General features: G+C 42.7%; 2 protein-coding genes across 2 annotated transcripts; both read left to right on the top strand.

Moving 5' to 3' along the window:
• Positions 1–2,223: 2,223 nt before the first annotated feature.
• Positions 2,224–3,522, top strand: LOC119843061 (olfactory receptor 1020-like). The gene has a single exon (XM_038371957.2). The coding sequence runs from the start codon at positions 2,394–2,396 to the stop codon at positions 3,333–3,335; it is 942 nt and encodes a 313-aa protein (XP_038227885.1). The 5' UTR covers positions 2,224–2,393; the 3' UTR covers positions 3,336–3,522.
• Positions 3,523–9,844: 6,322 nt separating this feature from the next.
• LOC122456605 (olfactory receptor 14A16-like) lies at positions 9,845–15,591 on the top strand. Its single transcript, XM_043497021.1, has 2 exons — positions 9,845–10,536; positions 10,632–15,591. The coding sequence occupies exon 2, from the start codon at positions 14,413–14,415 to the stop codon at positions 15,370–15,372; it is 960 nt and encodes a 319-aa protein (XP_043352956.1). The 5' UTR covers positions 9,845–10,536; positions 10,632–14,412; the 3' UTR covers positions 15,373–15,591.
• Positions 15,592–23,696: the final 8,105 nt, after the last annotated feature.

The following is a 23,696-nucleotide window of genomic DNA, read 5'->3' on the forward strand; positions in this document are numbered from 1 at the left end:
AGCTACAGCTCACTTCATCGGATGCATTTGGTGGAAAAAAACAGAGGAGAGATTTATATACACACACACAGAGAACATGAAACAATGGGTTTATAATACACACTGTAAGGAGAGTGATCACTTAAGATAAGCCATCACCAGCAGCGGGGGGGGAAAGGAGGAAAACCTTTCATGGTGATAAGCAAGGTAGGCTAATTCCAGCAGTTAACAAGAATATCAGAGGAACAGTGCGGGGTGGGGTGGCGGGGAGAAATACCATGGGGAAATAGTTTTACTTTGTGTAATGACTCATCCATTCCCAGTCTCTATTCAAGCCTAAGTTAATTGTATCCAGTTTGCAAATTAATTCCAATTCAGCAGTCTCTCCTTGGAGTCCGTTTTTGAAGCTTTTTTGTTGAAGGATAGCCACTCTTAGGTCTGTAATCGAGTGACCAGAGAGATTGAAGTGTTCTCCAACTGGTTTTTGAATGTTATAATTCTTGGCGTCTGATTTGTGTCCATTCATTCTTTTACGTAGAGACTGTCCAGTTTGGCCAATGTACATGGCAGAGGGGCATTGCTGGCACATGATGGCATATATCACATTGGTAGATGCGCAGGTGAAGGAGCCTCTGATAGTGTGGCTGATGTGATTAGGCCCTATGATGGTATCCCCTGAATAGATATGTGGACAGAGTTGGCAACGGGCTTTGTTGCAAGGATAGGTTCCTGGGTTAGTGGTGCTGCTGGTGATGGCTTATCTTAAGTGATCACTCTCCTTACAGTGTGTATGATAAACCCATTGTTTCATGTTCTCTGTGTGTGTATATAAATCTCCCCTCTGTTTTTTCCACCAAATGCATCCGATGAAGTGAGCTATAGCTCACAAAAGCTTATGCTCCAATAAATTTGTTAGTCTCTAAGGTGCCACAAGTACTCCTTTTCATTATGTTTATTGTATTGTTTCCCTCTTACCTTACTTAGAATCATGAACTCTGTCATTTCATGATCACTTTCACCCCAGCTGCCTTCCACTTTCAAATTCTCAACCAGTTCCTCTGTATTTGTCAAAATCAAATCTAGAACGGTCTCACCCCTAGGAGCTTTCTCCACCTTCTGAAATAAAAAATTGTCTCCAATTTGGCAGATTTGAAAAAACGACAGCCACAAAAAGAGAGAGAAAGAATTAATATTTTTAACCAAATATAAAGAAAAAAAGAATAAAATGTAGAGCTAATAAAAATATCTGTTGGAATATTTTCCATCAGAAAATACCAATTCATCAAGATCAAAATTTATTTCTACAAAATTTTGTTTGGGAAAAAAAAGTTGTTATATATTGTTTTATAAATGAAATGAAATAAAATAAAATAAAATTTAAATAATTTTAAAATATACACATAAAATACAATAAAAATAAAAAAACAAGTAATCTAAAATAAAAATAATCTAGAAATAAAATTAATGATAAATGCATTTTTAAAAAGTCAAAATTGGCATGAAAAACATCGTCTGAAATCATGGAATTACCCATGAAATGGAAATTTGGGTTCTCACTGTTCTACTAATATGACAATATAACATTTCTTAAAAATTTCCAATAGAAATCATTTATGCAAGAGAGGGTAATTATTTAGCAAAATTGGTGGATTCTTGCTTTAAAAAGAGATTGGGTAACTGTATGATCAGCAGTAACGTTTCCAACACTGGGGGCTAACTGCAGGGTTTTTCAAATTTCATTCTTTCTTGCATAAGATGGTCACCTGGCTGAGTCTCTGTATGTGGAGTGTCCTACTGCAGGACTATGAACTATTGTCATAGCGAAGGACAGGTGTTTCTCTCTGTTTAGCATTACATTTTCAAAGGGCGCTAATAGAGTTAGGCTGCCAATTTCCCCTGCAATTAACTTGCAGTTGGCTGCCCACCCATTGCAATTCCCAGCCCTATTTGCTTGGTTTCTTTCTGTGTTGTGGCTTCCCCTCAAATCTAAAATTCTGACCCATTTCAGCAGTGGAACTCCAGCCTACTTTTTCTGCTTTTAGACACCAAGCAGTGATATCTGTTACTATTTGGACCGATATCTACCTAATCTGTTTCCTCTATCTGTGTTTCTGTGCGGTAGTGTCTGAGCCCCAACACCAGAGTACCTGAGTGCTTGGTGCCATCTGTCAAGGTACTACACAGGTTTCCAGAGAGATTCACATTTTGTTTAACCTGCAGTCTGCTCAGATATGAAATCTGTCCCAGGGATCAAGAGAGATGGCATTTCCCCACCCCTGTCTTCTAGTCTCAACTCAGCTATTTTTTCAGTAGCTAGAAGAGGGAGATCATGAAAACAATGCTGACATTTATTGAGTGAATGTTGTTCATTTATATCACAGAGTTAATTTCTTACCCATAGGCATATCTATGGTATGGTGAGCCCGGAACAGGGAAATCAAATGTCCATCACAGAATTCATCCTCTTGGGATTCGGGACTCTCCCTGAACTGCAAATCCTTCTTTTCCTGCTATTTCTTGTGATCTACATTGCAACCATGGCTGGGAACATCCTCATTGTGACCTTAGTTGTGACTCATCAACACCTTCGCACCGCCAGGTACTTCTTCCTGGGGAACTTGTCCTGCTTGGAGACCTTCTACACCTCGACCATCCTGCCCAGGATGCTGGCCAGTCTCCTGACTGAGGACAGGACTGTTTCATTTAGTGGGTGTCTCACACAATATTATTTCTTTGGTTCTCTGGCAGGTACAGAATGCCTTCTCTTATCGGTGATGTCTTATGATCGGTATTTAGCGATATGCAATCCAATGCACTATGCCACCCGTATGAGTGGCAGAGCCTGGATCCAGCTCGCAGGTGCTTCTCGGATAGGTGGCTTCCTAGGTAATAGCATAACAATGTTCTCAATATCACAGTTAACATTCTGTGGCCCCAATGATATTAACCATTTCTTTTGCGATCTTATCCCCCTGATAAATCTCTCCTGTAATGACCCTCACCTGATGGAAATATTGACTTTCACACTCTGCTTGATTATCTCACTGGTCCCATTCCTACTTACCTTGATGTCCTACATCTGTATCATTGAGACCATCCTGAGAATCCCTTCCACCACTGGGAGGCAAAAGGCCTTTTCCACCTGCTCTTCCCACCTCATTGTGGTGACCATTTTTTATGGAACTCTACTGACTGTCTATATGTTCCCAACGACCAACACACTGAGTGACTTCAAGAAAGTTCTCTCTGTCATCTATACTGTCCTGACTCCCCTGGTCAATCCCCTCATCTACAGCCTGAGAAATAAAGAGGTCAAGGAAGTCCTGAGGAAAGCTTGGAGGAAATGCAGCTTTTGACAATGTTAGCTGATCTGTTTCCTTAGATTAAACTGAAATAGATATAACATGGGGTGATTTGGAGTCAGTATCAAAGCCTACTAAAGTACAAGGTCACATTTCCATTCCCTTCCATTGGTTTCTTGTCATGCTTTTGCAGAGTCAAAGCCCTGGGAGAAATGGAGGTGCATAGACCTTTTAAAAACCCGTGACCTCGTTCTTTTTAGGACCAATATCAGATGCCATTGGTGGGTACTACTGGGCTGGTGGGAGATTTGAACTGGTGGCTGATTGAAGTTCAGACAATGGGTGGTGATTGTGCTCAGGGAGAGGTTGCAGGGTAAATGGATGCAGTTGGAATGCTGAGCATCCATCCCTTGTAGGGTGAGTGATATACCCTACACAAAACGCAATACCTACATTCCCATCTTTAAAAAACGGGAGAAGGAGGATCCGGGGAACTACAGGCCACTCAGCCTCACCTCAGTCCCTGGAAAAATCATGGAGCAGGTCCTCAAGGAATCACTTCTAAAGCACTTAGAGGAGAGGAAAGTGATCAGAAACAGTCAGCATGGATTCACCAAGGGCAAGTCATGCCTGACTAATCTAATTGCCTTCTATGATGAGATAACTGGCTCTGTGGATGAGGGGAAAGCAGTGGACATATTATTCCTTGACGTTAGCAAAGTTTTTCACATGATCTCTGTCATAAATATAAAGGGAAGGGTAAACACCTTTAAAATCCCTCCTGGCCAGAGGCAAAACTCTTTCACCTGTAAAGGGTTAAGAAGCTAGGATAACCTCGCTGGCACCTGACCACAATGACCAATGAGGAGACAAGATACTTTCAAAGCTGGAGGGGGTGGGGGGAGAAACAAAGGTTCTCTCTGTCTGTGTGATGCTTTTGCCGGGAACAGAACAGGAATGGAGTCTTAGAACTTAGTAAGTAATCTAGCTAGATATGCTTTAGATTCTGTTTTTTTAAATGGCTGAGAAAATAAGCTGTGCTGAATGGAAGGTATATTTCTGTTTTTGTGTCTTTTTGTAACTTAAGGTTTTGCCTAGAGGGATTCTCTATGTTTTGAATCTGATTACCCTGTAAGGTATTTACCATCCTGATTTTACAAAGGTGATTCTTTTACTTTTTCTTCTATTAAAATTCTTCATTTAAGAACCTGATTGCTTTTTTCATTGTTCTTAAGATCCAAGGGTTTGGGTCTGTGTTCACCTATGCAAATTAGTGAGGATTTTTATCAAGGCTTCCCCAGGAAAGGGGGTGTAGTTTTTGGGGAGGATTTTGGGGGGGAAAGACGTTTCCAAGTGGGCTCTTTGTTAGATGCTTGGTGATGGCAGCAAAAAATTTCAAGGGCAAAAGGTAAAATAGTTTGTACCTTGGGGAAGTTTTAACCTAAGCTGGTAAAAATAAGCTTAGGAGGTTTTCATGCAGGTCCCTACATATGTACCCTAGAGTTCAGAGTGGGGAAGGAACCTTGACAGTCTCCCACAGTATTCTTGCCAGCAAGTTAAGGAAGTATGGGCTAGAGGAATGGACTATAAGGTGGCTAGAAAGCTGGCTAGATTGTCGGGCTCAATGGGTAATGATCAATGGCTCCATGTCTAGTTGACAGCCGGTATCAAGCAGAGTGCCCCAAGGGTTGGTCCTGGGGACGGTTTTATTCAATATATTGTCTTTGAACCCTATGCTGCCACCACCAAGCGTGTTAAACAAAGAACAGGGAAAGAGCCCACTTGGAGATATCTTCCCCCAAAAATACAGAGGAACTCAGTTCCCATTCAGGCACCAAATTAAATGGTGCCCATGGATAATTTTAATCTGAGAATGACATCAGCCTCATGATAGCCTCTAATGGAAGGACCTGTCATAACTCAACTCTATAGATGATCAGGAAAAAAAGTCCCATTATTCACTGCTCTGTCTATCTAAAGTGTCTATATGGCTGCCATGACTGCAGTATCTGAGCCAGGAGTGTTCAAAAACATTCCATCACAAAGTTTTCCAATGTATAAATTACAGGGTTCACCAAACAAAATTTTCACAGAAAGTCTTCACTTTCCTTGAACTTTTTCTGTTTTTCATGTAAAGAAATGAAAACTGGGAAAACAAATAGTTTTGGCTGAAAAATGTATTTTTAATTTAATATAATTTAATGTTTTTTGACAGTTTTCAGACAAAAAATGTTCAGTTTTGAGAAGTGTTGGGGATTTTCTTTGACAAAAAAACCCAAAAATTTTCATGAGGAAACAAAGTTTCCACCCACCTCTGTTTAAACCACTAACTTTTTAATATATTCATCCTCACCCCAACCCTGCAAGGCAGGGCAGTACTATTATATCCATGTTATAGATGGGAACTGTTGTCCAGACAGAATGACGTGCCCAAGATCACACAGGAAACCCATGGCAAAACAGGTAGCTGAGCTTGGTCTCTCAGGTTCCAGGTTAGCGTCCAAACCATCTCGACCATTCTTCCTCAGTCATTGCTGTCATTCTGTCTGGAACGGCTCACAACCATGAGTGCCAATCTCAGGTCAGACGGTCAGAACACAGGGCTGATACCCCAAACTGGAGGTATATTCTATAATTAGATTTCACGAAGCCAGTAATAAATGTGAACTCTTGTATCACTATATTAGAATTATCATGCAGTCACAGACAGTCCCCTAGGATCTCCGGCCAATCATACCAACCAGATAAACTGAACTTTGTGATAAAAAGTTCTTAAAATAAAGAACAAAGAATCACATTCTATTGGGTTACTCCCAACCCCTAAGGGTCAGTCATTTATCCCAAGTCAATGGATACTCTTGATCTCACATCAAAGGCAACACTGGCAGCAAATTTCTCTAGTAAACTAACTAAAGGTTTATGAGCTAAGAAAAGAAATGAAAGTTATTGAGAGGTTAAAGCAGGTAAAATACATGAACAGGTTTGGACAGTCCAAGTTTGTCAGTGCAAAGTGACAGCAGAGATGTGGTATCTGCTAGTTTTCCATAAGTCTCTCAGGGTTACCCAAGATAACTTTGGGGATCTCTGTCTTGCATCTGGAATGTTCCCTGAAAGTGTCCAAACAGCTCAGAACAATGGAACCATTCCCTGGATCCATTCTTACAGCTGTCTTCCCGGGAAAGCAATCTGGCAAGTGTTTCCATCACAGCATGGGTTTTTTCTCTGTTGACTAAACGCAGACTGGGTCTGTGGATTTCCCTTTGTCAAACACAATGACCAGTGCTTTGAAGTTAGCATGTTCTTCATTTACATTTCCAAGGCTCCAATCGCATTTGATGGGCAAACATAATTACCGGGATACATGTAATTTAAATTGCAATGTAACAGCATACAACAATCCTTCCTTAGTTTTCATGAAGTTCACACATCAAGTATATTCACACTTTTGATCTAGGGTTAATTAAGTACAGGGATATACATAATGTAAAAAGAAAAGGAGTACTTGTGGCACCTTAGAGACTAACAAATTTATTAGAGCATAAGCTTTCGTGAGCTACAGCTCACTTCATCGGATGCATTTGGTGGAAAAAACAGAGGAGAGATTTATATACACACACACAGAGAACATGAAACAATGGGTTTATCATACACACTGTAAGGAGAGTGATCACTTAAGATAAGCCATCACCAGCAGCGGTGGGGGGAAAGGAGGAAAACCTTTCATGGTGACAAGCAAGGTAGGCTAATTCCAACAGTTAACAAGAATATCAGAGGAACAGTGGGGGGTGGGGTTGGGGGGAGAAATACCATGGGGAAATAGTTTTACTTTGTGTAATGACTCATCCATTCCCAGTCTCTATTCAAGCCTAAGTTAATTGTATCCAGTTTGCAAATTAATTCCAATTCAGCAGTCTCTCCTTGGAGTCTGTTTTTGAGCTTTTTGTTGAAGGATAGCCACTCTTAGGTCTGTAATCGAGTGACCAGAGAGATTGAAGTGTTCTCCAACTGGTTTTTGAATGTTATAATTCTTGACGTCTGATTTGTGTCCATTCATTCTTTTACATAGAGACTGTCCAGTTTGGCCAATGTACATGGCAGAGGGGCATTGCTGGCACATGATGGCATATATCACATTGGTAGATGCGCAGGTGAAGGAGCCTCTGATAGTGTGGCTGATGTGATTAGGCCCTATGATGGTATCCCCTGAATAGATATGTGGACAGAGTTGGCAACGGGCTTTGTTGCAAGGATAAGTTCCTGGGTTAGTGGTTCTGTTGTGTGGTGTGTGGTTGCTGGTGAGTATTTGCTTCAGATTGGGGGGCTGTCTGTAAGCAAGGATTGGCCTGTCTCCCAAGATCTGTGAGAGTGATGGGTCATCCTTCAGGATAGTTTGTAGATCCTTGATGATGCATTGGAGAGGTTTTAGTTGGGGGCTGAAGGTGATGGCTAGTGGCGTTCCGTGATTTTCTTTGTTGGGCCTGTCCTGTAGTAGGTGACTTCTGGGTACTCTTCTGGCTCTGTCAATCTGTTTCTTCACTTCAGCAGGTGGGTATTGTAGTTGTAGGAATGCCACCACCCTATATCGGAAACCTACTGACCGCTATTCCTACCTACATGCCTCTAGCTTTCATCCAGATCATACCACTCGATCCATTGTCTACAGCCAAGCTCTACGATATAACCACATTTGTTCCAACCCCTCAGACAGAGACAAACACCTACAAGATCTCTATCATGCATTCCTACAACGACAATACCCACCTGCTGAAGTGAAGAAACAGATTGACAGAGCCAGAAGAGTACCCAGAAGTCACCTACTACAGGACAGGCCCAACAAAGAAAATCACAGAACGCCACTAGCCATCACCTTCAGCCCCCAACTAAAACCTCTCCAATGCATCATCAAGGATCTACAAGCTATCCTGAAGGATGACCCATCACTCTCACAGATCTTGGGAGACAGGCCAGTCCTTGCTTACAGACAGCCCCCCAATCTGAAGCAAATACTCACCAGCAACCACACACCACACAACAGAACCACTAACCCAGGAACTTATCCTTGCAACAAAGCCCGTTGCCAACTCTGTCCACATATCTATTCAGGGGATACCATCATAGGGCCTAATCACATCAGCCACACTATCAGAGGCTCCTTCACCTGCGCATCTACCAATGTGATATATGCCATCATGTGCCAGCAATGCCCCTCTGCCATGTACATTGGCCAAACTGGACAGTCTCTACGTAAAAGAATGAATGGACACAAATCAGACGTCAAGAATTATAACATTCAAAAAACAGTTGGAGAACACTTCAATCTCTCTGGTCACTCGATTACAGGCCTAAGAGTGGCTATCCTTCAACAAAAAAGCTTCAAAAACAGACTCCAAGGAGAGACTGCTGAATTGGAATTAATTTGCAAACTGGATACAATTAACTTAGGCTTGAATAGAGACTGGGAATGGATGAGTCATTACACAAAGTAAAACTATTTCCCCATGGTATTTCTCCCTCCTACCCCACCCCCCCACTGTTCCTCTGATATTCTTGTTAACTGTTGGAATTAGCCTACCTTGCTTGTCACCATGAAAGGTTTTCCTCCTTTCCCCCCCCTGCTGCTGGTGATGGCTTATCTTAAGTGATCACTCTCCTTACAGTGTGTATGATAAACCCATTGTTTCATGTTCTCTGTGTGTGTGTATATAAATCTCTCCTCTGTTTTTTCCACCAAATGCATCCGATGAAGTGAGCTGTAGCTCACGAAAGCTTATGCTCTAATAAATTTGTTAGTCTCTAAGGTGCCACAAGTACTCCTTTTCTTTTTGCGAATACAGACTAACACGGCTGCTACTCTGAAACCCGACATAATGTAAAGGGATAGCATTCAACGGATTACAGATAAGTGCAGGCAGTATCCCGTTTCCTTTGAACTAAATTAACACTTGAGTGAATTAGTACACTTAACATTTCTTTGATATTCACACGTTAGTGATGGTAATATAGTATGTAGTTCTGTTTATTTGCCTGAGATAGAATTTTGTGTTTTGTTTACCCATATGAATTTTGAGGTTTTAAAAATATAATTGTTTGTGTCTTATACCCTTATCAACATATGTGAACAAAGGGGGGAGAAGGGACGACGCTGTGTGTTGCTTCTGCCTACAGCCAGATGGGATTTTTTAGTACAAAGAAAAAGATAAGAAATAGAGGTCAAGTGTTGCTGGATGTGGCGGAGTTTGATATACAGTGTATAATTGACGGCTGCCTGACTCCTCTCCCAAGACAAGGTCAAGTAACCAGTTGGGAGGGGCCAGGGAGATGGGAAGAGCTATAAGGAACACTAAAAACCAGTGAAAAAGGTAACCCTGACCACTGCATAACTTCACTCCCTACCCCTCCCATGGGGTACAAAAGAGGTGGTACCGAAGACCCCAGACTCAAGCCCCTCCAAAACGGAATATGATCACAAATTGCAAGGATGGTACCAGGGCGTACACTGACCTGAGCTGGCCTGTCAGTGTCATAATTGCTACGTGACCAGAGGGAGCAACATTACTCAGGTATGCCTTCACAGGGATTAATAAACCCATGGCTGGCCTTGGATCCGCCGACTCAAGCTCATGGGGCTTGGGCTCCGGGGCTGAAATATTCCTGTGTAGACATTCAGACCCAGGCTGGAGCCTGAGCTCTAGGATCCTACGCAGCAATTTTTAGCCCCACAGTCCAAGTTCTGCAACCCCGAGTCAGATGACCCAGGCCTGCCGAAGCCATGCCACAGGGCTTTTATCCCCGTGTAGACATACCCGAAGAGACTGGGACTCATGACACCCGGGTTATATTCCTCAGAGCTTCTGTGTGACCTCTGGCCAGTCACTTCCCCTCTCTGTACAATCTGAAAAAGGAGGATGATGATACTGACCCAGCTTGATAAATCACTTTGAGATCTACAGCTAAGTTGTATTGTTATCTCGATCTACAGGGTAGCCAGGCACAGAGCAGGGAAGAATACCTGAAGAATGCAGTTGGGTGGGAAATGGGTTTCCCATCCTGCAAGACTTTTCAAGATTTTGAAAGAGACAAAGAAGGTGAGGTATCATTTTTTATTGGACCAACTTCTGTTGGTGGATGGGACAAGCTTTTCTGCTTCACAGAGCTCTTCCTCTGGTCTGGAGAAGAGAACCATAGTGTCCAAGATCAGTACAAGGTGGGACAGATTGTTATGCATAAGGGGATCACATGTATTGTAGGTTTCAGAGTAGCAGCCATGTTAGTCTGTATTCGCAAAAAGAAAAGGAGGACTTGTGGCACCTTAGAGACTAACAAATTTATTTGAGCATAAGCTTTCATGAGCTACAGCTGAAGTGGGCAATTAACATGAAGTGGGCGATTAACACTCTGCAGAATAGGCATCAGGGCCCATTGACTCCAAAGGAGCTACAGCCAATTTACACCTGCTGGGCGACCAATGTGAATTAAATATTTTTTTAAAAGTCATGCAGCATTGCATCTGCAGCCCATTGAGCTTTTTAGTTTAGTGCTGTCTGTAGTAAGAGAAAAATAATGTAATGGCTGAGAAAGAAAGAAAGAAAGAAAGAAAGAAAGAAAGAAAGAAAGAAAGAAAGAAAGAAAGAAAGAAAGAAAGAAAGAAAGAAAGAAAGAAAGAAAGAAATTGATTGATTCTGGGCCGTTCATCCCAACAGAAGTTGAAGATGAGATACTTGAAAACTGTGGAACACTGAATTCCTCCAAAGTTCTATCCCTAGTAGGACTGAACCATTCTCTGTCACCAGTAAAAGTTACACTTGTAATTAAACCCATGGGGCAAAGAGCTAAGAAAGTGTAGACTGGTTCAGAACTTTTGAATCAGCTTCGGATCACATTGGCAGGCAAAAAATATGGATTTATAACTGTGTAATGGGCGAGATCCCCAGCTGATGTAAATTGACATCACTCGATGGAAATCAAAGGCCCAGATTCCCTGTTGGAGTAAATAATCCAAACTACCATGAACTCAATGGAAGAGTAACAATTTACACAAGCTCATGACCTGGCCCTTAGTTTTTAGTCTTCACCTCTGGGTACCTCTTGGTGACTGACTTCAATCAGACAAGGCAGCCTGAGCTGTGGGTTCCTGTAGCAGAGGCATCCCAAGAGCTGCTGATACAATGCAGAAGGAAAAAAAAACTCTGCTCCCCCATAAATGATTATGTGATGTTAATGAAGGAACAGGCTATTCCAGGCCAGCTGAGATTCTGGTGCGACAAGGCTCTTTGCTATTGTAGATCATGTGTCTGTGTTCGAAATCCCTGTTTTATTCTACAGACACCTTGGGACTTTCTTTGGGCCTCTGCCCTGCCTTGTTTTTAGCCAAGGGTCCTTCCAGGGATGCCGCCATCATGTGAGATAAAGGGAGGGTACTATTCTGCCTCTGTGGGGTTAGAGTTGGACAGGTTATCAGGGTGGTTTGCTCCAGAGGTGAGATCAGAGCTGGGCGTAAAGCCTTGGAGACCGGATTCAACTATTTAGCCCCAGTGTAGGGACATCCTGGGCTGTGACAATATCTGAACCCTACACAAGACAGGATCAGCTCTAAAGCTGGGGGGAGTTTTCAGTCTCTGATCCCATTCAGTCCTTCGTCTCTCAGCCAAGCCTGTCCAAGGAGGGGAGCAGGGAGCACCCCTCTGTGGAGTGGATCCCTGTCTACTAGGAACTGCAGAGAGACTCAGGAAATCCAGCGAAGGGACATGGAAACTGCTGCTGGATAATACAGTGATGGGGGCATGAGAGATATGACCAAAGAATCCTGGCGCTGGAGGATCAAAAGAATTGCATGTTGGGAAAAATTCCACAAAGCCCAACGGACTAAATTTTTGCTTTCAATTCTACATGTGAAGATATTAATATACAGACAAATTTAATAATAGATATATGAATTGTAATTGGAACTTTTAAAGACTTTTATTATCAAACATCTAGAGCCTGTCAGATTTCTTTTCAGCAGAATGTAAGAATCTAAATATAAGTTACAATTTGAACTCTAAGGTTTTAACTCTCAGTCTAGTCAGACATCTAGATCCAGTCAGAGAAAAAGAAGGTAGACAATGACTTTGTATCAGAAATCAGAAATGTTTGCAGGGTTTGGCAACCAAAAACTAATTTATTTTCAGCTAAAAACTACTGTAAACTGGAAATTACACGTTGCAAACCAAAGAATTTTGGGATTTGCAGATTTCAAAAAAACAAAACAAAATATCTGAGTATAGGAGATACTTTCCCTGAACATTTTTGTTTAGTTCAAAAACTCATTTTCCTACAAAAAACTCATTTTCCTACTACTACAAAAAAATCTAAATTTCCAAACATCTCTAATTTGGAATGGAGCTTTACACAAGAGAGGGGAACACTAATACTGTTCAATAATACCATAATTTCAAAACCATTTTTTCTCTTGAAACTGGGTTTGTTTCTGTATCAAAGTGATAATTACTGGAAGGTAAAAATTGAATAAGCAGCAGAGCTGATCGCCACAGTTGATATGTTATGTACACTAACACCTTTAGACTCAGAGTTGAACCACCAGTTAAAGCCAGTGTATCTCAATGTTGCCAAAGGATATACAGGAGGTAAATGGGACTAGAACTCATATTTCCAGGCCTTGGAAGTTAACAAGATAGACACAGGACCAGGATTACAAAGGGTTTAAGTACCTAAAGAAGGAGAAAGGTGCCTTTTCGGATTTACAATAGCATCTGAGCAGGTTAGGTGCTATCTTTTAATCCTGGCCCACAGATAATACAGAAGCTTGGCTGGAATCAGGGAACCCTGGTGGAGATTGTACACCCTGTGTTATGCTAGGGTCAGACTAGAGGATCAGAATGGCCCTTTTGGTGTTATCACCTTTATTTCTGTGCCCTTGCCTCTGAATCTCTGCTTCTGAGCTGTGCAGGGCTTTAGGGGTGAGTCCTGCTAGCCCTCAGGAAATAGACATGGATAAATCACCTTCCCGCAGCATTAGGCCTTTAATGCCAGTGCAGCTCAAAGCCAGCTACTCACAGCTTGTCTGCAGAGAGCAACCAGTTTGAGTCTAGTTTAATCGCAAAATGAGGGTGAAAGGATTCTCAGATACCTGTGCCATTAGCTTCTAGATTCTGGTATATAGATAGATATTGACCAAAAATCCTAGTGCTGGATGACTGAATGTGTCTTCTGTTGGGAAAAAATCCACAAAGACTAACACAGGAAATTTGCTATTTCAGTTAAATGTGTTAGGGGATCAACATACAGGGAAGAATTAAGATGATAAATATGAATTACAATATGAACTGGTTAAGACCTTTACTATCAGTTTAATCAAATATCTACTGCTGATTGGAATTTTTCCTCCCATCAGGAAAATTTTTACCTTTCACTGAACACCCTAAATCCATCCCCCCTCCCCTCACCCAGTTTTTGGCAAATGAAAACTTTCTGCTGAAAACTGATTTTTTTTTTATTCCAAACCCAATATAGTTTGGTTATATAAGTTTTCATTTTTTTTACAAAACAATCCCAAAATGTTTGAGAAAAGCAGACAGATTCTGAGATGTGTTATTATTTAGCTTAAAAACCAATCTCCATTAAAAAGAACACAGCTGAAAATATCCAACCAGCCTGTATGCACAGAGCTTGGGGTAGAAAAATTACAGATGAGCTGCTATTTATGATGCTGGGTGAGTAGACATCATATTGTCCTGCAAAGTGAGAATCAAGCTGTGTTAGCATTTTAGTTTACCAGTTTCATATACAAGTTGAGAGAATTGTTGGGTTTGGAGTGTGCTTTGTTCCATCCTTCATATTGCATTTTATCAAGCCACACCTTGGGCCAAATCCTCAGATGAGATAAAGTGACAATGCTCCATTGACTTTAAAGGAGCTGACCTAATTTACACTAATATGGTAACGTGACTCATTGATTGTCAGAGGCGAGGAGCACTAACAACACCTACTCATTGTAAGTGATGAGTTCTGTGCACCTTTGACATTCATATAATGAGATATTAGGGAAAGGGGAATCAGGGCCATTCCCTCTGTTGCTCTAATCCTGACCATTGTCCTTCTCATTCCCTCCACAGACATCACACTGCTGAAGAAAATGTCCAACCAAACTGCCATGACCGAGTTCCTTCTCCTGGGATTCTCTGACAGTCGGGAGCTGCAGATTTTACACTTTGTGGTGTTTCTAGTGCTTTACCTGATATCCCTGCTGGGGAACCTTCTCATCATCACAGCCATAGCCCTTGACTGCCACCTTCACACCCCCATGTACTTCTTCCTGATGAATCTGTCCATCCTAGACCTCGGCTCCATCTCTGTCACCATCCCCAAATCCATGGCCAATTCCATCACGAACACCAGATCGATTTCTTTTTCTGGATGTGTTGCCCAAGTCTTTCTCGTCTTCTTCTTCGCTTCAGCAGATTTTGCCTTACTGACCATCATGGCGTACGACCGATACGTCGCCATCTGTCAACCACTGCACTATGAGACAGTGATGAACAGGACAGCTTGTGTCCAAATGGCAGCCAGTGCCTGGATCACTGGTATTCTCTACTCTGCACTGCACACTGGGATCACATTTGAAATCTCCTTCTGTGGAGGCAACGTGGTGGATCAGTTCTTTTGTGAAATCCCCCAGCTCCTCAATCTCGCCTGCTCTGACTTATACCTCATTGAAGTTGGGTTTCTCATCTTTAGTTCATTCTTAGGCTTAAGCTGCTTTGTTTTTATAATTGTGTCGTATGTTCAGATCTTCAAAACAGTGCTGAGAATACCCTCTGAGCAGGGCGGGCATAAAGCCTTCTCCACCTGCCTCCCTCACCTCACCGTGGTGTCCTTGTTCTATTGTACTGCTGCCTTTGCCTACCTGAAACCCACCTCCAGCTCAACCTCAGGTCTGAATCTCATAGTGGCTGTTCTCTATTCTGTGCTGCCACCAATGATGAATCCGATCATCTACAGCATGAGAAACAAAGAGATCAAAGGTGCACTGAGTAAACAGATAGGTTGGAGGTTATTCACTAAGAACAAAATGTCCATATTTCTCCTTTGGTAGCAATTTCATTCTGTATTTCTTTATAAATATAATCATCTGATGACATTATTGTCTCCATGAGAAAATACTGTGCAATCTGTTTATGCAGAATTGGGTATTTGCACTAGTAAAGATACAGACAAACAGGACTCAAGAAAAAAAGGAGTTTGTATAGGTTTACACCAATGTAAATAAGATTGGAATATATCTATCATATACTGCTACCAATCACCATACTACCGGAGACCGTTGCCTATAAAATCAGTAGCCATAGCAAAGTCCCTAGTGAGGTCTTTGGCTCTTCTTATATTTTGGGATAAAAACTCAGATGGAGGTGTTGATGCGTTTGTTCTTTGTGTTTTTTGTTTGTTTGATTGTCAGATTTTTAGCTTATTTTTGCCTAACTGATTGATTGGTGGTTTGGTTTGTTTGTTTGTTTGTTTTAGGAGGTTTTGGAGATGGAAAGGCCTGAGGAGATGGTGAGTGTTTGGTGAGACAGGATTTTCAATGTTTTTCCCTTCTTGGGAGTATCCATATGTCATCTCTTTGATGGGGTTTTCTGAGCGAGCTGAAGGTTTGCTCCCCACAATGACAAAAGAGTGCAAAAAAGGATTATGCATGGCTTAGTTCCTACTGACATGATTATGTGTATATTGTTGGGATATTACTGTATTATTAATGATATGTGTCATAAATATAAAGGGAAGGGTAACCACCTTTCTGTATACAGTGCTAAAAAATCCCTCGTGGCCAGAGGTAAAACCCTTTCACCTGTAAAGGATTAAGAAGCTAAGATAACCTTGCTGGCACCTGACCAAAATGACCAATGAGGAGACAAGATACTTTCAAAGCTGGAGGTGGGGAGGGAACAAAGGGTCTGTCTGTCTGTGTGATGCTTTTGCCAGGAACAGATCAGGAATGCAGCTCAGAACTCCTGTAAAAAATTAGTCAGTAATCTAGCTAGAAATGCATTAGATTTATTTTGTTTAATGGCTGGTAAAATAGCTGTGCTGAATGGAATGTATATTCCTGTTTTTGTGTCTTTTTGTAACTTAAGGTTTTGCCTAGAGGGATGCTCTATGTTTTGAATCTGATTACCCTGTAAGGTATTTACCATCCTGATTTTTACAGAGGTGATTCTTTTACTCTTTTTTTCATTATAATTCTTTTAAGAACCTGATTGCTTTTTCTTTGTTCTTAAGATCCAAGGGTTTGGGTCTGCGTTCACCTCTACAAATTGGTGAGGATTTTTTTCAATCTTTTCCAAGAAAGGGGGTGTAGGGCTTGGGGGGATATTTTGGGGGGAAGACATCTCCAGTTGGGCTCTTTCCCTGTTCTTTGTTTAACATGCTTGGTAGTGGAAGCATTGGGTTCAAGGTCAAGGCAAAGTTTGTACCATGAGGAAGTTTTTAATCTAAGCTGGTAAGAATAATCTTAGGGGGTCTTTCATGCAGGTCCCCACATCTGCACCCTAGAGTTCAGAGTGGGGAAGGAACCTTGACAATATGTTAGGCATTTATTTTATTATTTTAACCTAAATGAATATAGAATCATAGAATATTAGGGTTGGAAGAGAACTCAGGAGGTCATGTAGTCCAATCCCCTGCTCAAAGCAGGACCAACGCCGACTAAATCATCCCACTCCAGACTTTGTCAAGCTGGGTCTTAAAAACCTCTAAGGATGGAGATTCCACCACCTCCCTAGGTAGCCCTCCTAGTGAAATAGTGTTTCCTAATATCCAACCTAGACCTCCCCCACTGTAACTTGAGACCACTGCTCCTTGTTCTGTCATCTGCCACCACTGAGAACAGCCTAGCTCCATCCTCTTTGGAACCCCCCTTCAGGTAGTTGAAGGCTGCTATCAAATCCCCCCTCACTCTTCTCTTCTGCAGACTAAATAAGCCCAGTTCCCTCAGTCTCTCCTCATAAGTCATGTGCCCCAGCCCACTAATCATTTTCATTGCTCTCCACTGGACTCTCTCCAATTTGTCCACATCCGTTCTGTTGTGGGGATGTGAAAACAGTGTCATTCTTGCTATGGTGGAAAGACTGTTTTAAAGAAAAACTTTTCCAGAGTTTCCTAAAGAAAATCTGACTTGGAATAATGAGGCCAAATCTGGATGCCATAGAAGTGATTGGGTTTAGCTTCTCACTTCAAGGAGACCAGGATTTGGCCAATAGACTATATACACAAGGGTCCAGATTTGGCTGACAGCACCCTGGAGAAAGTGAGTGTGACAGAGAGGTAAGGGTCAGATTTCCCAACTCAGCTAGATCAGCACCAATGCAGAGTAGACCCAATGACATCACAAGTTTACTACTGATGAGGTTTTGGCCCAAAGTCTCTAGGCTACACTCAGTAGTGACATGAACACTGGTGTAAGTTTCTTGTCTGTGGTCATTTTATTCTAGCCCTGGTGTAAGTGAACACGTGCCATCACATGCACTGCTCTGGTGTTCCATACGCCTTCCCGTGTATATGTACTCACACCCAAGCTGAGAAAGGATCTCAGAAGTTGGCCTGTTAGACGTATTAGAATATCATCTTTGTACATGGTTGTGTACACAACATATATGACAGACAAAAGCAGAATATGTGATTAGCTAGAGAGATAGACAGACAGGACCGTTCCTTGTCCTAACCCATAACCTCATTTAATGATAATGATAGATTTCTATTTGATTGTGAATTACATTAGCTAGCTAGCTAGTATGACAAAGTTTCTCCTCTACCTTGGTGGGTCTTGTGCTTATTGGCAGATTTGCTCACCTTGGAGCTTCACGGCAGCCCTCAGTTTGGCCATTTTCATGAACCCATAGTCCAGGTCAACTCCTCCTGTGTCTGACCAGGAGTTGGGAGGTTTGGGGGGAACCCGGGCCTGCCCTCTATGCCGGGTTCCTGCCCAGGGCCCTGTGGAATGCAGCTGTCTAGAGTGTCTCCTGGAACAGCTGTGCGATACCTCCTGGGCTACCTCCCCATGGTCTCCTTCCAACACCTTCTTTATCCTCACCATAGGACCTTCCTTCTGGTGTCTGATAATGCTTGTATTCCTCAGTCCTCCAACGGTCCACATTCTCACTCCTAGCGCCTCTTGCTCCCAGCTCCTTACACGTGCACCACAAACTGTGAGCTACTTTTTAAACCCAGGTGCCCTGATTAGCCTGCCTTAATTGATTCTAGCAGCTTCTTGATTAGAACACCTGCAGCCAATCAGCCTGTCTGTCTAAATTGTCTCCAGGAAGTTCATGATTGTTCCGGAACCTTCCCTGTTACCTTACCAAGGGAAAAGGGACCTGCTTAACCTGGGGCTAATATATCTGCCTTCTACTACTCTCCTGTAACCATCTGGCTCGACCCTGTCACACTAGATAATGAATAATCTATGGACATTATTGTGCAAACAATTGTGCTTCTTTTCCTGTTAATGATTGTCTATGTCCAGATCATGATTTTCTTATAAGTACTCCTTATTACATATTATTTAGCAAAGATTTTGTATGACTATATCTTACTCCATCGCTCATTTACAAAGAGCTCATCCTAACCCACTTAGTGTTGGGACTTTGTGCTATTTTGACTGGATACATTTTTAATATGCTCTGGTTTGCTTCTCAGAACAAATGGAAGTATCACAGACGGGTTGGAAGAGACCTCAGGGGGCCATCTAGTCCAATCCCCTGCTCAAAGCAAGACCAACACCAACTAAATCATCCCAGACAAGGCTTTAGTCAAGCCGGGCCTTAGGCCCATGCTCAGCTGATTTAAATTGTCATAGCTCTATTGAAGTCAATAGATCTGTGAGAATTTACACTAGCTGAGGATCTGCTCCAAAGACTCATGATTATGAATTTAAAACTCATTTCCTTTGAATATTCTGTACAATGGTCCTGATTCCGCAGCCACTTCAGCACGTTCTTAACATTAATCACATGAGTGGCCCCATTGAAGGTTTAAAGGTATACTCATGCTTAAGTCCCTATTGAATATGGGTTAGGGATATGGATAGGGCTTAAGGCTAACATCAAACCAGTGCCAGACTCTGACACTCTTTCCATTTCTCTCCTTTCCCAGTCAAATAAAGCCCTGCGATTGGTGCATTGGAATTACTCTCCCCATCTGCCTTCTTTCAAAAATTAGGATTTTGGGACCTGATGTGTCAGTGATTTTTGGCACCACACCGATGAATGGAGTAGGAGAGAGAGATCAATGTTGACAAGGACTTGCACAGAGAAAGGATGCAGTGCCACTGTCCATGTCATCAGTAAAAAGAAAAGGAGTACTTGTGGCACCTTAGAGACTAACAAATTTATTTGAGCATAAGCTTTCGTGAGCTACAGCTCACTTCATCAGATGCATTGAAGTGAGCTGTAGCTTATGAAAGCTTATGCTGAAATAAATTTGTTAGTCTCTAAGGTGCCACAAGTACTCCTTTTCCTTTTGCGAATACAGACTAACAAGGCTGCTACTCTGAAACATGTCATCAGTGTTAGGGGTATTTTGATGTGAGGCTCCCACAGTCACTCCAGTTGAAGCTGTTCCCTTCTGGAAAAATAATTAAAGAGTTATTGGAGCAGGGGGTCTGGACACTGGGTCTCCCAGGTGAGTGCTTTGACCACGGGGCTACAGGGTAATTCTCATGTGCTCTCTCTCCCTCTCTGACCCAATGATTTTTAATTATTTAATCCAAAGTGGAACAGCTTGAACAGGAGAGGTTGAGGGAGCCCTACATTGGAATATCCCACAGCCCAGTGATTAGGACACTCACCCAAAAGGTGGCAGATCCCCCTTCAAATCCCTTCTGCTCCTCAGGCAGAGGGGGGACTTGAACTGAGGGTTTCCCCTTAGGCCAGGTAAGTACCCTAACCACTGGGCTAAAAGTTAAACAGGAGGACCTTCTCCTTCTCACAAAAACACCAGAGGTGCCTGACCCAAGGAGAGGGTTCCCAGTTATGCATCACAAACAGAGATAGGTGCCACCCAACAGTTTGACATAAGCAACTATCTCTGTGAGGGGTCAGGTTAGGCACCTCCCCACCGCATTGTGGCAACTGTGGATCCCATTTAGGTGTTTACCTCTCCCCATTCATTGAACAGGGAGACTGGGCTCCGAACACAGGCTTTATGAATCATGGGGATTTTCCTAAGTGCCTAAATGTTAGGTGCTGCAATGCTCATCATTAGAATACCTAAAGGCAAGATTTTTAAAGGTTCTTAGGTGCCTGGTGGGATTTTCAAAAGCGTTTAGGTACCTAAATCCAATTGAAATCAAAGGGTGTTTTGAAAGTCCTACTAGACGCTTAAATATCTTAAAAAATCAGGCCCTAATTCCTTCTGTGAATCTAGCCGTGAATGTCTGATATCCTCTGTCATAGGGCAACAAAAATGATTAGGGGTCTAGAGCACATGACTTATGAGGAGAGGCTGAGGGAGCTGGGATTGTTTAGTCTGCAGAAGAGAAGAATGAGGGGGGATTTGATAGCTGCTTTCAACTACCTGAAAGGGGGTTTCAAAGAGGATGGCTCTAGACTGTTCTCAATGGTAGCAGATGACAGAACGAGGAGTAATGGTCTCAAGTTGCAATGGGGGAGGTTTAGATTGGATATTAGGAAAAACTTTTTCACTAAGAGGGTGGTGAAACACTGGAATGCGTTACCTAGGGAGGTGGTAGAATCTCCTTCCTTAGAGGTTTTTAAGGTCAGGCTTGACAAAGCCCTGGCTGGGATGATTTAACTGGGACTTGGTCCTGCTTTGAGCAGGGGGTTGGACTAGATGACCTTCTGGGGTCCCTTCCAACCCTGATATTCTATGATTCTATGATTCTATGATATCCCCTAAGAAGCTTTAACAGTATCATCCCAGAAGACTGAAGACAGATACAAAACCAGTATTTTTGAGCCCTTCTTCACACTGAAGGCCTTTGTAAACTGCAGCCATATACAGAAATGGGTTCTACAAATGGCCCTGTCCCTTTAAAGTGAGCCAAACACAGACTCCAGGACCAAAGACTCATGAGTTTGAGGTTTTCAAATATAAGGCTGCTCCCATCTCAGCTGAGATAGGGACCACCTCGCCTCTAGATCATGCATAAAAATCTGGTCCCAGCAGGGTATATGAGAAAGGCTGTTATTCATTGGATAGCTGACCATCAGTGGTAGCTGGGCAGCTTTGAAAATGAGGCCCCTTTGAAAATGCCAGCTGAGGGCTTTGTCAAGTGGAAAATTATCTATTGTCAGATTTTACAAATGGCCCCTCTCTTCATCATTGGCCAAACAGAAACATCCATCCCTGAGCTTTGCAGTGTTCAACATCCAGCCTTACCTTCATCACTGCCTAGGGGTGCACAGGGACCATTCCCCCGCTAGGCCACTAGTGATTAAGTTGGCATAAGCATCAAAGTTTGTGCCTTGTGATGGCTTCATGGTGGCCTTAAGAAATGGACTGGGGGTCTTTGTGCGGTTTCTAGAAGACGTGTCCTCAACACACAAACGTCATCATCACTGGAAATAGATTTGCACCCTTGTGCTCCATACTATAGAGAGATCCAGAAGTATGCAGAAAGGAATCCTCTGTCATATATAGAAAGATTCCCTCCAGGGCAAGGTAAAAGCAAACGTCCAGGGAATGGTGAGTGAGGGAAGATTGCACAGCTGCCACCTGGGCTTCTATATGTACTACTGAAAAATGTCAGACTTCAGAACCTTGGGCTAATCATTTGGCTGCTTAGTGTTAAGGTGGTGCAAAGAAAATTAGGATACAAGGCGACAAGACAGAAATCTCTGTATATTAAGTCTGGGATATTCAAAGGGGTCTAAGGACATTAGTTGCCTAACTCCCATTGTGCAGTCAATGGGAGTTGAGCCCCTAATTCCCAGAAGCCACTCTGAAAATCCCTGTCACAGCTCATGGCCCGTAGTGAAAGTTCACTGTACGGTTCCAGATTCTGCAGCACCCAAAGCCCTTTGTGTCTGCTCTAATTGCACAGGATACTGCAGAGTCAGTCACTGGTTCCTCCACAGGGCCAAGCCCATTCCTGGGGCCTCTCCAGGGAAATCAGTGATGTTGCACCAAGAATACAATAAGAAAAGGAGTACCGGTGGCACCTTAGAGACTAACAAATTTATTAGAGCATAAGCTTTCGTGAGCTACAGCTCACTTCATCGGAATGCATCCGATGAAGTGAGCTGTAGCTCACGAAAGCTTATGCTCTAATAAATTTGTTAGTCTCTAAGGTGCCACCGGTACTCCTTTTCTTTTTGCAAATACAGACTAACACGGCTGCTACTCTGAAACCAAGAATACAATGGGTCCCTTCTGCTGAGCTGTTTTCTACTCTCTCCCCTGCTAATGCCCCCTGGGGATAATCCCAACTCTGTGCTCTTCACTGGGGTTTCCTAGTGGATTCCCTACTTGGTCTGATGGTCTGATTGCTTTGGTTGCTATCAGTAACTGAATCCCTGGGCTGATGTTATGTCCCTCGCACACCATGCTTTGTGCACCATGCTGTGGCAGGACCTGGGAATAGATTGTGCCCCAATAAGGCAACTTTAGAGAGCAGGACTGTCCCTCGCCTTAGCCCCCTGAACATTTGAGAGGAGCTGAGGTCTCAGTTCACACCCCATTTCCATGTGGATGCTACAAACTGGAGATAAGAGATGAAGCTGCTGTTTTCACCTCTAAGGCACCTTTCCAAACCCAGCCCCACTGAGCAATAGCCGAGGGCTAAATCCGCAAAAGCATTTAGGTGCCGAAGTGCAAAATTTACATTCTCAAAACCTCTGCTTAGCTGCTGCCTAACCCTGTAAGCACCTACATTTCCCTGGATACAGTCCACTATGCTCACTATTGCAGAGGTATGCAGATGGTGGTGTATCAGTTGTAGAAACCCAAGGTTTAATATTACTGAAATTCAAGTGAAGCCCAGGCCTTAGAACTTGAGAAGATAGACACAGGGCTTGGATTATAAAGGGATTTAGACACCAAGCTGTTCTAATAGGTGTCCAGTGGGATTTACAATAGCACCAAAGCAGGTTAGGTGCCTAACTCCCATTGAAAGTCCATGGGATTTAGCCACCTGGCTTACTTAGGAGCTTTAATTAATCTCCCTAGGTGCCTGTCTCCATCGGTAGGTGCCTAAATCCCTTGAGCAGTGCAAGACGGTATATTCCTGAGGTACAAGGCTGGGAGCTGGGGGGAGCTGGCTGGTGCCTTTCTTTGTGCGATTCACGAGTGGCTCTGGGAGCATTCATGCAATCTAGTTGGGTGTGGGGCTTCACATGCTGCTGGACTGAGTGATAACAGCATCTGGAGGGGTTTGCTGTTAGTCACTAGCAGAGCATTGTGAGA

This window comes from Dermochelys coriacea, chromosome 14 (assembly GCF_009764565.3).
Source record: "Dermochelys coriacea isolate rDerCor1 chromosome 14, rDerCor1.pri.v4, whole genome shotgun sequence".
NCBI lineage: Eukaryota > Metazoa > Chordata > Testudines > Dermochelyidae > Dermochelys > Dermochelys coriacea.

Bases quoted from the DNA above. Each gene is read 5' to 3' on its own strand.
- LOC122456605 (XM_043497021.1), top strand. From the start codon at position 14,413: ATGTCCAACCAAACTGCCATGACCGAGTTCCTTCTCCTGGGATTCTCT.
- LOC119843061 (XM_038371957.2), top strand. From the start codon at position 2,394: ATGGTGAGCCCGGAACAGGGAAATCAAATGTCCATCACAGAATTCATC.